The following is a 14,707-nucleotide window of genomic DNA, read 5'->3' as shown; positions in this document are numbered from 1 at the left end:
AAACATCATCTCATTTAGAAGCAGATACAAAGAAATTAAGACTCAGAAAGCTCAAAGCAATCTTGCAGCATTACCCAGCAAGTAACAGGTAAAGCCAAACTCTAGTTCAATCTCAGTCTTTATTTTCCATCTTCTATCTCTTATTTTTTGTTATCAAAGTTTACTTATTTCAAACCCAATTCAACATTTCTCCATCCCAAAGTTCTTCCTGACCTCCAGCACTAAAAAGTGATTTCTCCTTTCTCTAACCCCAAGATTTTGCCTGCACTCGTTCTGTTGCTATAATCACACCTGGACTTAAACACATCACATCACACTATATACCCAATCTTCTCCTGCTAGATCAGTGGTTGGCATGAGTTGAATTGTGTTTACCATTCTCCAAATTCATATGTTGAATCCCTAACCCTCAATGTGACTGTATGCGGAGACAGTGCTTTTGGGAGGTAATTAAGGTCAAATGCGGTCATAAAGGTGAGGCCTTAATTCGATAGGATTAGTGGCCTCATAAGAAGCAGAGGGCTCTCTCTCCTTCTCGTTCTCTCCTCCTCCTCCCTCAACCTCCTCTTCCCCCATCCCTCCCCGCTCACTGCCATGTAAACACACAGGGAGAAGGCAGCCATCTGCAAGTCAGGAAGAGAGTCCTTGTCAGCAACCAGATCTCCTTGAATCTTGGTCTTGAACTTCCTAGCCTCCAGAATAGTAAAAAAATTAATGTACATTTTTTAAGCCACCCAGTCTATGTTGTGTGGGTCACTCAAGTCAGTCTATGGGATTTTGTTATGGCAGCCTGAGTAGACTAAGACAGATTTTGGTACCAGAAGCTCTCAACCCTGGCTGTACCCAAGAACCACCTGAGAGGGCTGTACAAAATTCTTAATGCTTGGGCCCCACCCCAGACCAGTTAAATCAGAAATGCTGGGGTAAAAGCCAGGCATTGATATTTTTTAAGGCTCCCCAAATAATTATAATATGCAGCTAGACTGAGAACTACTGCAAGTAAAAGTTAACTTTAATGAGGTCAGAGACCACGTCTAACTCATCTTTGTAATTCCCTCTAACTCCTAGCATATGGTAAATATGCAATAAAATTGTTTTAACTGTTTAACAAATGACACGTATATTTAAAAGAGTTTTAGTATTTGATAGTTACAGATACACTGTAAACAAATACGTATGTACCTATTATGTACCAATCACCACACCAGGGATTGTGTATACAATAATGAATCAGTCAAGCAAGGTTCCTTATTCTGCAGCATAAACATGTGATACTCTACATTCCAATTAGTCATGTTTAGGTAATTAACATATCTTTTGATCTGTAAGAATCTCCCAGTAACAGTTCTTTAGCAAAACACAATGCAGGATGGTAAACACCACATTCTCAGCAATTTTTTCCTTCAATCTACTTACTTAAAAATGCAAAAATAGGCTGGGCGCGGTGGCTCACGCCTGTAATCCCAGCACTTTGGGAGGCTGAGGCAGGCAGATCACAAGGTCAGGAGATCGAGACCATCCTGGCTAACACAGTGAAACCCCGTCTCTACTAAAAATACAAAAAAAATTAGCCAGACATGGTGGTGGGCGCCTGTAGTCCCAGCTACTTAGGAGGCTGAGGCAGAAGAATGATACGAACCCAGGAAGCGGAGCTTGCAGTGAGCTGAGATCACGCCACTGCACTCCAGCCTGGGCAACAGAGCGAGACTCTGTCTCAAAAAAAAAGAAAAAATGCAAAAATAGAATAGAGGATTGTCAGGGAGAATGTTAACTTGGGTATCAATAGTTTTATTTGGGCACAATTTTGTTTGGTCCACTTATATCAAGTACAAGGTAATACTTCTCATATTTTTGACATCTACAGAATTTTACACATATGATTTTAACATCCCAAACAAAAAATTAAAAAAGATACTAATCCAGGCAACAAGACACAAACTTGAATTTATTTCTGTGTGGAGTCAAGAACCCCTTGAGACCTATGACAAGTATTAATATTTAGAATCATAAAAGTTCAAGGCTTGAAGCAACCTTAGCAATTATCTGATACATCTCTTTCCCTACTTCTCATCCTCAAACCTCATATTATGTCATTAAGGACAGGTTAATGACAAAGTCTGAGACAATAAGTCAGTCTTACTAACTCCCAAATTTGGTGTTGATTCCACAACAGTACACTACCTCCCTGGGAGGAGGTGGCCAATCTTCTATAATCTAGGTGAAATTAACTGACCTATCCTTTTATCTGGTCTCTAATGAATTTAAAGAGGTGGATTGATATGAAAAATATTTACTATTTATTACACAGGTAGAACATTCCCATTCTTCAAATCATGTTTTTCTTTATTTCTCCAATTATTTGTTACATATAGGTGCATCATATCTGAATAAAAGGTTTCCTTTTATTCGTCAAAGAAAAGGACTTTATATCTAAAAGGAAAACAACTCTATACATAGGTTATATGATATTTTGGTGGAGTTTTTAATCCTAAACCTTAAAAAAAAATGTTTAACTGGAGGTGGTGGCAATCAGGAAAAGTCTCCTAAGAAACTGATTTTAAATTGAGTTGTGAAAAATGAACAAGAATTCAGTAGACCTGGGGATAGGGAAGATGGGGGAAATTCTACAGAGAACAGCATGTACGATGGCCTAGAAGACAAAAAAAAAGTACAGCTTAGCCTACCTTAGGTATATCTTAAGCCAGTGTTATTCAAACTTGTTAACCACAACCTGTGACACTTTACTGGATGCAGTACACGCACCTGTGTGTATGTATACATGTGTGCAAGTACCCATTCCTATCTGACCTGTCACTATCTGAACTCTCACTACTATCAAAACTCTTACTATCCAACTAAGATTCCTAATAGATTCAGATAAATTATTTTTAGGATAGAGCTGGTATCCCTCCTGCAGCAGAGAATGTTGGAGCATTCATATCTGCAACCTTCTCAGGACTGCCCCTGGCCATGGTAGCCCTTTGCTGTTTTCCTTGCTGCTGTCCCTCTCCCAACTACTACAGTAACCAATGACTGAAAAATGGCATGAAAGCCCAGCTCCCTTGCCTCCAAGGCACAATAAACTGTATGTACCATGTGGTACACCAGAGCTGATTAGGTTAAGACCTGAAACCACATCCTTGCTCAGATTTTTCCCCTCCCGTCTCCTATTTTCCTTACTCTCTTAAGGGTTTTTTTTTTTCTTTTCCTAAAGGCAATCTATTAATAAATCACCCAAGTTACATGCAGTTCTAGTGACCAGCTCTTACTCTCTAATACTGTGCCCAAATAAAAGGAACCAGGGCTTCTCAGAGAAATGACTAATTGTATGGATTGGCCAGGGTAGGTACAAGATGAAGCAGTGATATCTTGTGTGAGGGAATAAAAAGGAAATGCTCAAAAAAATGGTGAGAGTATATGACAAAGATCCAGAAGCTAGCTTAAAGGGAACTCTGGCCAAATCTGGGGAAATTTGAACACAAAAAATACTTATGTACATTAACAGAGTACAAACCATTGAAAATACAGCAGTTCATGAGTCCTTACCAAAAATACCAATAATAAATTCATAAATCAATGAAAATGAAACAAAGCAATCTCTTGCTTACAGTAAAATGTCAACAACCATCTAGTAAATGTGAAGGGAGTGTGCTGGAGGTAGAAAATCATTATTTTGCAACCATTATGGGAAAGACTGAATCAGGTAAAAAAAAAAAAAAAAAAAAAAAATCAATGGACCCCAAATCAAAGAGAAATATTTGATGAGAAGCAAATATTTACAAGGTCTTAACCTTCCCACAGATTAGTTACTAATTGCAAAACAGAGAAAATACGGCAACAAAACAGGGCAAAACCTTGAGTGGGTAATCAAAATTAACATCACCTACGAGAGACAGATACCCATGTACCTCCAGATGGGATACTCTGGAAAGACACATCATGTATGCAGTATGTGGCTGAGATCAAGGTTATTCTGGATCTAAACAAAAGTCAGATCAACACAAAATAAGGAGAGTTCTGTTTGTCACTCCGTTACCTAAAAACTTGCAGTGTCTTCCCATTGTTCTTAGTATAAAATTCAAAATCCTTGAAATGGTTTACAGATCATTTCATGCTTCAAAACTGAAATCCCAACCCCCACCCCACTGCCATGGCACATACTCCTCTTTGATCTCAATTCTTCTTTCTTATTGTCTTTGCTTAAGCCTGTGTTTTTCAAACTTCACAGAGCAACCATCAGAGAGTTGTTAATCCGATGAGACAAAAATAATGTATTTTCTATGGCAAATATGCTTTTAATTTATAAATATACAAAATGTAGATGTTAGGTCTTTTTTTTTGTTGTTCTGAGCCACCAACGTAATTTATGTCTAAGAAGATACTCTAGCGATATGGCAGCAATAATAAAATCAAAATTTTTCTTATAGGCCAGGCACGGTGGCTTATGCCTATAATCCCAGCACTTTGGGAGGCCGAGGTGGGCAGATTACTTGAGCCCAGGAGTTCAAGTGCTCCTGAGCAAGGAGTTCAAGTGCAGCCTAAGCAACATGGTGAAACCCCATCACTAAAAAAAAAAAAAATTTTTCTAATCAACTCCACAACCTTTTACATATTAAATATACAATGCTCAAAAAAGATTCTTCAAGTTTGTTTAGATGTCTAACTTAAAAACTAAAATTTTCTAGTAAATGTAAGGGCTAGTACTGTTCCTGTACCCCTAAAGGTAATTTACCTACATTCCCACAGGAACCACTGAAAGAACCCCAACTTGGAGTACTGCAACCCAAATGTTCCAAGAACATCCATAATTAAATCCTCCCAAGACACATATACCTTAAACACCTTCTCACAGAATGTCATGAAATTCTTGAACCCACTTTCCACCCCCTAAGCCCTATCTCTGTCCCATCTTCCTCCTTTTATTAGGTTCCCGGAAAAAAACAGCAATAGAAGGACACAGGGACACACACACACCTGATTAAGGAAACTTCCCTTAGGCTGCCATGCCCCATCCTGCATAAGTAGAGAATGAATCTATGTTGACAGAGGGAAGAGACCCTAACTAAAAAGGGGAAAGGTCAAAGAAGGGAGAAAGGAATTACTTTAGTTGATAGAGAAAGTGAAAAATCAAATTTATCAGGTGCAGGTTCCTATGGGCCATCATCTGAGAATATAATCATGTCTGAAAATTTGTCCGGAACATGGCAATAAGCAAAGATTGCTGTTATTACTGCTACATTAACAAAAAAAGGAAAATAATGTAAATAAAACTATGTATAAGCATGTAACCTGCATTTTCTCGCTGGGTTCACAGTTTCTTGAGGAAAACAGAGACCCTACAAAGTTAATTAAAAGTTGCTGCCAAATGAAAATCAAGCTTCTATAAAGATCACAGAAAATACAAAATAAACCAATAGGAAAACAGATTTTGCTAAATGAACCTCAATTGGTGTATCTATTATTCACTTACTCAATATGGGCAAATACCATCGTGGGCTGTACAAAGCAGTATAACATCAAAATGTGAAACTAAGCTTCAACGTATGAACCAAATAAACACGAAATTAAAAAAAAAAAAAAAACTGGCTTCCATACATTTTATTCTGGAATTTAAACAGACAAAACAATTTAGGGAAAAAAAAAAAACCTTCCTACTTGCTGACTCCACTTTTTTACTCTCCATTGCTTCCATTCCTTCCTTTGATGAAGTTTCCAATAATCACATTGTTAGATTTGACCATGACCTTCCACCCAGCTGCTGACGTAAAAAAAACTGGAATTATCCCTATTTCCTCCTTTTTTTTTTTTTTTGAGACGAAGTCTCACTCTGTGGCCCAAGCTGGAGTGCAGTGGCACAACCTCGGCTCACTGCAACCGCTGCCTTCCAGGCTCAAATTCTCATTCCTCAGCCTCCCGAGTAGCTGGGACTACAGGCGTGTGCCACCATGCCTGGCTAAATTTTTTGTATTTTAGTAGAGATGGGTTTTCACCATGTTGCCCAGGGTGGTCTCAAACTCCTGAGCTCATGCGATCTGCCTGCCTCGGCCTCCCAAAGCACTGGGATTAAGGGCATGAGCCACGGTGCCCAGACACTGTTTCCTCCCTTTCTCTCACCATCCTTATTCAATGCAACCACAGGTCCTGTCAATTTCTCCTCATGACGCTGTATATTTCTTTCCATCTGTCTATTGCCATCTTGGGCTAAGATACAAACATATTTGGCCCGGACTACTGCTCCTATCCCTTAACCTGTCTCCCTTCTTCCACTTATGACCTGACCCCTCTACAATGCATGCTACCACTGTAGCGAGGATAATAAACACATAAATTATGTTACTGCCCTCTTTAAAAGATTCTAAAGGCATTTGATGCCATTAGAAAAAATCCAAATGCTTTATTATCACAGCCAGCCTTTGAGGCCTTGCAGCCTCTGCAATATCTAGGCATTTAGTGACTACCTACTTTCCCAATATCTTTCCTTATGGATCCCCTCCACACTCTGACCCACGTTCAAGTTAAATATTTTAAGTATTTGCTACCTGATGGCCAAGTACACTCTGCCTAGCTTCCTCTCATCCCTCAGATTCCAATTCAAATGACACTTCCTCATAAACCTCTTCACTGACTAATCTCTTCACCATCTACCACATGACATTATTTTCTTCATGTTTATCACAATCTGTAAAAATGTGTGTGTGTATGTGTGTGTGCCCACGCACGTGTCTGTGTAGGGGAAAAAGGGGGTGTTAATTGTTTTTTTCTACCACTAGATAAGCTTTCTTGGGAGCAGGAATTTTGTTTGTCCTATGTACTACTGTTCCCTAGGGCCCAGAACAATATGGGACATATACCAGACACTCAACAAGTCTTTGTTTAATCAATACTCAAAAGGTGGCATGGTCTACAGCACTGGACTGGAAATGAAATTACCTAGGTTCTAACCAGACTTGACTCTACCAGCAACTAGCTGTGTGGCCTTGGGTACAACACAAGATTGGAGTGGCTTATGAGTAACTGGAAGGTAAGCAAGTGAAGAGAGCAAGTATGAAGATTTTTTCCCCAAATTTCCTTGTCTAAATTCAGAAAGTGGAGATATATGGAAATCTTTAACCTCTCTCATTCTCAGTCTCCTCATCTGTATGAGATTACTTTAAAGGTCACTTCAAGTTCAGAAGTACCATAATTAGGCTGGGTGCGGTGGCTCACACCTGTAATCCCAGCACTTGGGAGGCCAAGTCAGGCAGATCACTTGAGGTTAGGAGTTCCAGACCAGCATGGCGAACACGGCGAAACCTCATCTCTACTAAAAATACAAATATTAGCCGGCCGTGGTGGCGTGCGCCCGTAATCCCAGCTACTCAGGAGGCTGCGGTGGGAGAATTGCTTGAACCCAGTAGGCGGAGGTTGCAGTGAGCAGAGATAGCGCCACTGCACTCCAGCCTGGGCGACAGAGTGAGACTCCATTTCAGTAAAATAAAAAAAAAAAGATACCATAAATTATATGGGCCTAAACTTGAACCTTCCTTACTCACCCCTCACTTACACTCTACCCCTTCTACCCTCAAGAACCAAATCATGGTAGTCATCCTGAAACCAAGCATCGCACAGTGCACCTTACTATCTAAACCTTTGCTCATAGGGCTGCCTCTTCTCCAGCTCCAACCACTGGAAATTCCATCCCTCAAAGCCCAGATCAACTGCTAACTGCTTCATAACCACCTAGTCCAAAATGAATATGATTATTATGTTCCAGAACTCCTCTATGCTTCAAATTAGAGTACTCCCTGATCTACCACTACCTGCTGGACTAGTCACTTAACTTCTCTTCGCCTCAGTTTCCTAATCTGTAAAATGGAGCTAAAAGGACCTACCATGCCACATATTATTGTTGGATAATAGAGAACACTTAGCATGGTAATAACATGTTCAATTAAAACATTATTTCTGTGCTACATATATTTTTCATGCTCCTTGAAGGCTCCGAAAGAGCATTTTCCATTTCTGAATCTCCCAAGTTTGACGCCATTTACCTCTCAATGTTTTGACTTTTTGTATCCATAAAATGAAAGAAATGGACTAGACCAACTACCATTCCCTCCAAAAATGTTACCTATTCCCTTGCAAAAATAGCCTAACGCAAAGATACTGCAGGTGACCTTCCACAAGGACGGGAATTCGAGGGGAAGTTAACTATTGCTGCAAACGGAAGTGGCTGGAAGCAAAGAGATTAAAACAACATTCAAGATTTTGAAGATCCTTTCCAAAGAAACTGACTCCTGCCATAGTGATGGATCCTTTGAAATATGTTTTTAAGTTGGGTTACAAGGATGAACTCGGGGTCCATGAACTCCCAAACAGAAATGTAAAACTGTGCGCCAGAACAAATATACAAATTTTTCTGGGGCCAGAGTGTCTGCAGCATACATTAAATGCATCTGTGACCTTAAGGGGCGAAAAGAGGGTGACAATGAAGAGACTAGTCGCGTTAAGTTGGAAACCACAATGGATGATACTTTAGACAACAAACGCAACCTCAGATAACCATAATCCCCAACAAGTGAGAAGATGACCTAAGACCGGGCGAAGCAGCCGCCGGGTATGAGGAGACGCTGGTGGAAGCAATGCTACCCAGAGCTCTGCACCTTTCCCAGGTCGGCCTCCAGCCCGCACGGCCCGCGGCGTGAGACCCGGGGCGAGGCCCCTCGGCAAACCCCGCTTCCCGCCCCGGTACCTGCGGGGTCGAGCGCCATCTCGGCGGGCCGAGAAGAACGTAGCCGCTTGGCGGCTCCGGGGCACGCAGGAAGGGGAGTGGAGGGGAGGGGCTTGGGCTCGGTCGCACGTGCGACCTCCGGGAGCTTCCCGCAACAGAAACGCGGGCCCTTTGCAAAGCACCGCCAGGACCCGTTCCCTCTTCCTTCCCAGGCTCCTACTTCCGCCGCCCGTTGCGCCTGCGCCCTTCTGGCCCCGCCCCAATCCTGTAACTAGAGTGGAACTGACTTCGCAGGGGGAATGACCAGGAAAGGGGGCGTGTCTGCGTGCCTTTGGGGCGGGACCGTGCAGGACGCGCGCAGCCTCGCTTCAGGAGGCTTGTGCACCAGTTGCAGACCCGGGTCGGCCGTGACTGGAGGCGGACCTGCAGGACTTTGGGACTGTGCCTCACTCGGTGACTGGGTCAGAGTCCGAGCCCCGTCCCCCATACCCGCCTTCGGAGAACCAAATGAATCATCCAGTTCCTTTTCTTTTCTTCGTTAACGTTCATTCATTCATAAATGTCTATTTCATGCCTGCCAAGTTCCAGCCACGGTTCTGAATACGAGGGGAAAATAACAATAAAAATAACGTCCCTGTTCTCAAGGAGCAGTGTGGCAGAGGAGACAAATAAAAGCAACACGCTGTTAAATGTGATAAACGCCACACGCACTAGTTGTTCACAGCTTGTTCTACCATAAAGGTGATACGGTGTGTGCAATATCGTTATTTCTCCTTCAAATCAAAAACTGTGGCTCTCCTAGACGTTAAAATGTGGGCTCTAGAAGTACCTCTATGTTGTGAAATAATATCCTCAGGACGTACAGTATGATTTGGGTGATGTTACAAATCCTGCCTCTATCAGTAAAAGCTGTATGTTTTGTGAGAGTAAAATGAAGGAAGGTAATAGCCGTCCCGCTGAAGACCCACTACTCACTTCTTCTCAATAGAAGAAACTTTCTAGGTGGCACTTAGGTTCATTTCCACTCACAAACCAGCCTTCAGAAGTGCTTCCTTGTCAAATTCACGTTTAACTGGCTCGAGCCACCAAAGGGTGAGGTGCGGCCTGGGACAGATGGGACAGATGTTTAGAAAAACAAGGAGCAGCTGCTTCTTCCCTGCAAGGGATTCAGGGCTTTCAAAATGATCCCCTCCCCACCTACCTGCAGTCCCTCCTCCCCTGCTGCTGCTTCCGCCTGGTCAGTTGGCAGAAAAGCTGAGGCAGTTGAGCAGGGCTGGGAAAGTGGGTCTCTGCTCAGCAGGTCTTCCGTTTAAGGGCCTATTTGGGCATAACGGCCCTTATTACAGCTGTAGGTTGAGGTGCCAAGGTGAAGAATTAACGTTTCACTCACCCAGCCAGGGAATCAGGTCCTTTTCCTTGTATATTTTGTAAATATGCTGAGAAATACACCAAAATGACTCTGGTATGCCTCTTTTATTGTTCTGAAGGTGAAGGATTTGATTTAGAAAGCTAAAGCAATCTTTTTGAGGAGATGGAGTATGAAAACACAGGTCAGACACCCATATTCAAGTATTAAACTAAATCTTTCTATATGCAAAAGGGTATTATGGTAACGGAGGAAAGTTTGATCTGTTATCTTAGTGAGTTGAGTAAGTTCTATCATTTTTCTGGACTTTGGTTTCCAATTTACAAGGTTGTTCTGAGGAATAAATGTGATATCATATAATGCATTTGAAAGACTTTAAAGGACCACTTCTACCATTTCTGCCATAGCTATTACTTGAAACATTACTATTTAACATTTGTTTTTAAATCAACACACTTTTTAAAAACACTTAAATAGGCACTATTTACTTTAGCCTTATCCTAAGCAACAGTATCTGTAATATCATGGGTTTTGTGTGCCCCATAGAATGAACTGCTAGACGTATCACACCAGGGGAAGCACTAGCAAAAACAGTAGCCCAATACCTGATACATAATAGTATATCTCTCTCTACTCCCATGTTAAACCAGATACTTTGGGGGGAAACTGAGTCTTTACAATCTATACCTAGGGAAGGTAAGTCATTTTTTAAGTTAAGCGAATGTAATTGGCAATTAAAAACAGAAGAAATTTCCTGAGGCATCGCATTATTAATAGGCAATTATTTGGGTAGTAACTGCAAAAGGAGCTCAAGGAAAGAGGAGAGGACATCATCCTGGAAATTAGGAACAGTGTCTTACCCAGCTGTGATCCCTAGAGCTCAGGCAACGTCTGGTAACTGGTGACCCCACAAAAGCCTTTCTCAAAGGATTGAATGCCGCAATGGTTAGGAAAGACTTCAGAGATAAGTTAGAAGTTATGCTCGGCCTTGAAAGATGGGTAGAATGAGTAGACAGAAAAAAGGGCATCTCATGCTGGGAGAAAAATGAGAGCAAAAGCATCTGGGATTTGAACTGTTCTTGAAGGAGCATGGTGGAGCATGGCAGAGTGCAGGCTAAGGAATGGAATCATATGAACAAAAGCACAGGGGTGGCAAGCACCCGGCTGTGTGGCAGGAAGCACGGGGCTGTGTGGCAGGCATGTGGTGGGCAATGCTTGAAACTACTTCAATGCATTTGAGGATTTGGGAAGCTAGGGCAGTTATGCATTGGCTAGAAAAGTCCAGATTCCCACAGCCTTAAACACTAGACAGAGGTGTGTTTGAATGTGTTACTATAAGCAACCAGAATCTGTTGAAGGTTAATATATAGGAAAAGAGCATTGTGGTCAAAATTTTCTAAAGGTGTTTTATAAAAGTTTTGTGCAGGATGAATTTAGGCAGCGAGGAAAGAGCTAAAAGGCAAGCAGAAAAGTAAGGAGGCTATTGTACTGGTTTGGGCAAGATATGAAAAGAGCCTCAACTGGGATATATAAAAATATAATAAAATATAATATAATATTTTATTATATTTTATATATAAAATATATAAAAATAATAAAATATTATATTATATTTTATTATATTTTTATATATAAAATATATAAAAGGATGGATGTGAGAGTAATTGCAAAGGAAGAATCTATCCTTTGAAATTGGATTTAGGAGACTAAGACAAAGAGTCAAGATTTCTGGATAATTCCTTTTTTTGGCAAATGTATACAGACAAATGAGAAAATCATGGCAATGTGCCTATTCATGCCTAAAATGATCTGCCTTGATCCTCATTATTGGGGGCTAACAGTGGCGATAATGAAACAGAAAGATCAGTTCAGAGAAATTTGCAGTAATGCAGGGTAATAACAGTAGTTGAGCCACAGTGAATTTCTCTTTGTATGTGAAGGCAAAGGAATGTGCAAGTAGAAACAAATATCTTGATTATTTTTGAGTCAATTCTGAACTGGATCTAACATTCCTTTATGCTATATGTTGATATGCAGCTAGTTGTTTTTTGAAATTGAGATTATCAGTCAGCCCCTGCTTGCTTCTGCCTCTTCTTAGCATCAGAATTAAAGACTTTTCATCTGCAGCTTGGCTCTGCTACAGATGAGAATAAAACTTGAAATCAATGAGATTTCAAATTTGAGTCAGTAAGAATCAAACTTGAAAGAATATTAGACGCCTCATCTCTACCAGAGGATAGGATTTAGAAGTAGTTCTCGGCCAGAAGATCACTAATCAAGGGTCCCTGGTGGCCCTGCCTACTTTCTGAGCTGTATTATTTAGCACCCAGTTTGCATGGCTTGTGCCTTCTCTGGTTTAAAAGGACTTAGGTCCATGTTGACATTTCTATTATTTGCTAGGGTGGTCATAATGAAGTGCCACAGTCTGGGTAGCTTAAACAACAGAAATATTTTCTCACAATTGCAGGTTAGAAGTCTGAGATCAAAAATGTCGGCAGAGTTGCTTTCTCCTGAGGCCTCTCTTCTTGATTTGTACATGGCATCTTCTCCTGTGTCTTCACATGGTCTTCCCTCTGTGTGGCTGTGTCTCCTAATGTCTTCTTGTAAGGACATCAGCCATATTGGATTGGGACCAACTCTAATGAATATCCTAATGGCCTCATTTTGTCTAAACTACCTCTTTTAAAACCGTATCTCCAAATGCAGTCACATTCTGAGGTGCTGGGGGCTAGGACTTCAACACAAGAATTTTGGGAGACACAGTTCAACTGATAAAAGCATTGAAATTTTTTTAAAGGACTACAATTATTCTCTGAATCCCAAATCACTTCACTAGAGCCCTGAGAACCTGTCTAGTGTTAGCCTGTCACCAGAATAAAATACTTTGTCCCTGTTTTCCTGGCTGTTAATAGGGCCTGTTTTAATCTGACTCAGTTCACCTATCCACTTCAATCAGCTCCTGACTGTCCCTTCTCTACATCTGATTGATCAAAACATGTAGTCAGTTCTCCTTCCTTAATATATCTTTATTTCATCTGCCAATCAGAGTCATAACTCCTAGTCCAAGGTCTGCCCATTTGTGCTGATATTATTGTAATAGTTCTGAACTGGCTCTCTGTTCCTAGGCATTTCTTTCTCCCACTTATTCTCTCTATTCCATGTCACCCACAACAGCAAATATGATTATAAAATTTCTTATATAAAATTCCCAGTAAGAGACAACCTATGGAATGGGAGAATATATTTGCAAATCATACAAATGATAAGGAGCTAATATCCAAAATATATAAGGAATTCAAACAACTCCATAGCAAGAAAACAAATAACCCAATATAAAAATGGGCAAAGGACATTAATAGGCATTTCTCAAAAGGAGACATATAAATGATAAGTATGTGAAAAAATGTTCAACGTCATTAATCATCAGGGAAATTCAAATTAAAACCACAATGAGATATCACTTAAGATCTGTTAGAATAGCAGAAATACAGGAAGATAATAAACATTTATGACGATATAGAGAAAAGAGAACACTTACACACTGCTGGTGGGAATGTAAATTAGTACAGCCATTATGGAAAACAGTCTGGAGGCTCCCCAGAAACTTAAGAACAGAACTATCATATGATCCAGCAGTCCCACTACTGGGTATATATTCAAAGGATATGAAAGCAACATGCTGAAGAGATAACTGCACTCCCATGTTTTATTGCAGCATAATTCACAATAGCCAAGACATGGAATCATCCTAAGTGTCCATCAATAGATGAATGGATAAAGAAAACATGGTATATATACACAATGGAATACTGTTCAGCTCTAAAAAGAGAAATTCTGTCATTTGCAACAACATGGATGAACCTGAAGGACATTATGTGTCCTTCAATTTTGAAAGACTCTTCCGTGAAATAAGCCCGGCACAGAAAGAAAAATACCGCATGATCTTACTTATATGTGCAGTGTGAAAAAACCAAACTTATAGAAACAGAGAATAAAATGGTGGTAACCAGAAGCTAGGGGTTTGAGGACCTTGGGGAAATGTTAATTAAAAAAATAGAAAATTTCCATTAGACAGGAAGGATAAGTTCAAGAGATCTACTGTACATCATGATCACTTCAGTTAGTAACAATATATTGTCTATTTGAAAATTGCTACTCTGTAATAAATTTTAAGTATTCCCATTACAAAAAAAAGATAAGTATGTAGAGTAATGCATATGTTAAATAACTTTATTTTGTCATTCCACAATATGTATTTTAAACGTCATGATGTACACTATAAATATATACTATCTAACTTGCCAGTTGAAACAAATACATACATACATACATACATACATACATAAATCCTCAGTAGTTCCCTATATAAATAAAATTCAAACCCCTTCTTTTAGCAAGGTTCACAAAACTCTTTATAAACTTAGTCCCAGATTACTATATCAACTTTTCATAACCAACCTCCTTGTAATCTGCAATTTCTGCTACATTAACTTACATACAATGGTTTATTAAATTACCTGTAAAGACTTCTTTGGGCTATCCTGGAAAAATGGGTAAGAGTTTGTAGTTAATATAAAAACTTGAAACTGATGCAGAAAAAGTCTCTAGTTTTCACTAGGACCATTGGAACT

The 14,707-nt window shown here is 40.2% G+C and overlaps 1 protein-coding gene across 3 annotated transcripts in view; it reads right to left on the bottom strand.

Annotated features, from left to right (window-relative positions):
* CMC1 (C-X9-C motif containing 1) overlaps positions 1 to 8,969 on the bottom strand; it is a 78,015-nt gene extending 69,046 nt beyond the window's left edge. For 2 of the 3 annotated variants that reach the window (XM_057301635.2, XM_057301636.2), the window contains exon 1: positions 8,732 to 8,969. Coding sequence is in view for 2 of the 3 variants with exons in the window: in XM_057301636.2 (XP_057157619.1) it covers positions 8,732 to 8,750 (19 nt within the window). In the remaining variant the exon portion in view is untranslated. The remainder of the gene's footprint in view (positions 1 to 8,731) is intronic. The other variant, XM_003826148.5, reaches the window with a different exon arrangement.
* Between the last annotated feature and the right edge of the window lie 5,738 nt (positions 8,970 to 14,707).

The sequence above is a fragment of the Pan paniscus genome, chromosome 2, assembly GCF_029289425.2.
Source record: "Pan paniscus chromosome 2, NHGRI_mPanPan1-v2.0_pri, whole genome shotgun sequence".
Taxonomy (NCBI): domain Eukaryota; kingdom Metazoa; phylum Chordata; class Mammalia; order Primates; family Hominidae; genus Pan; species Pan paniscus.
Note: the sequence above shows the minus strand (reverse complement) of the source record. Positions and strands in the feature narration are given on the sequence as shown.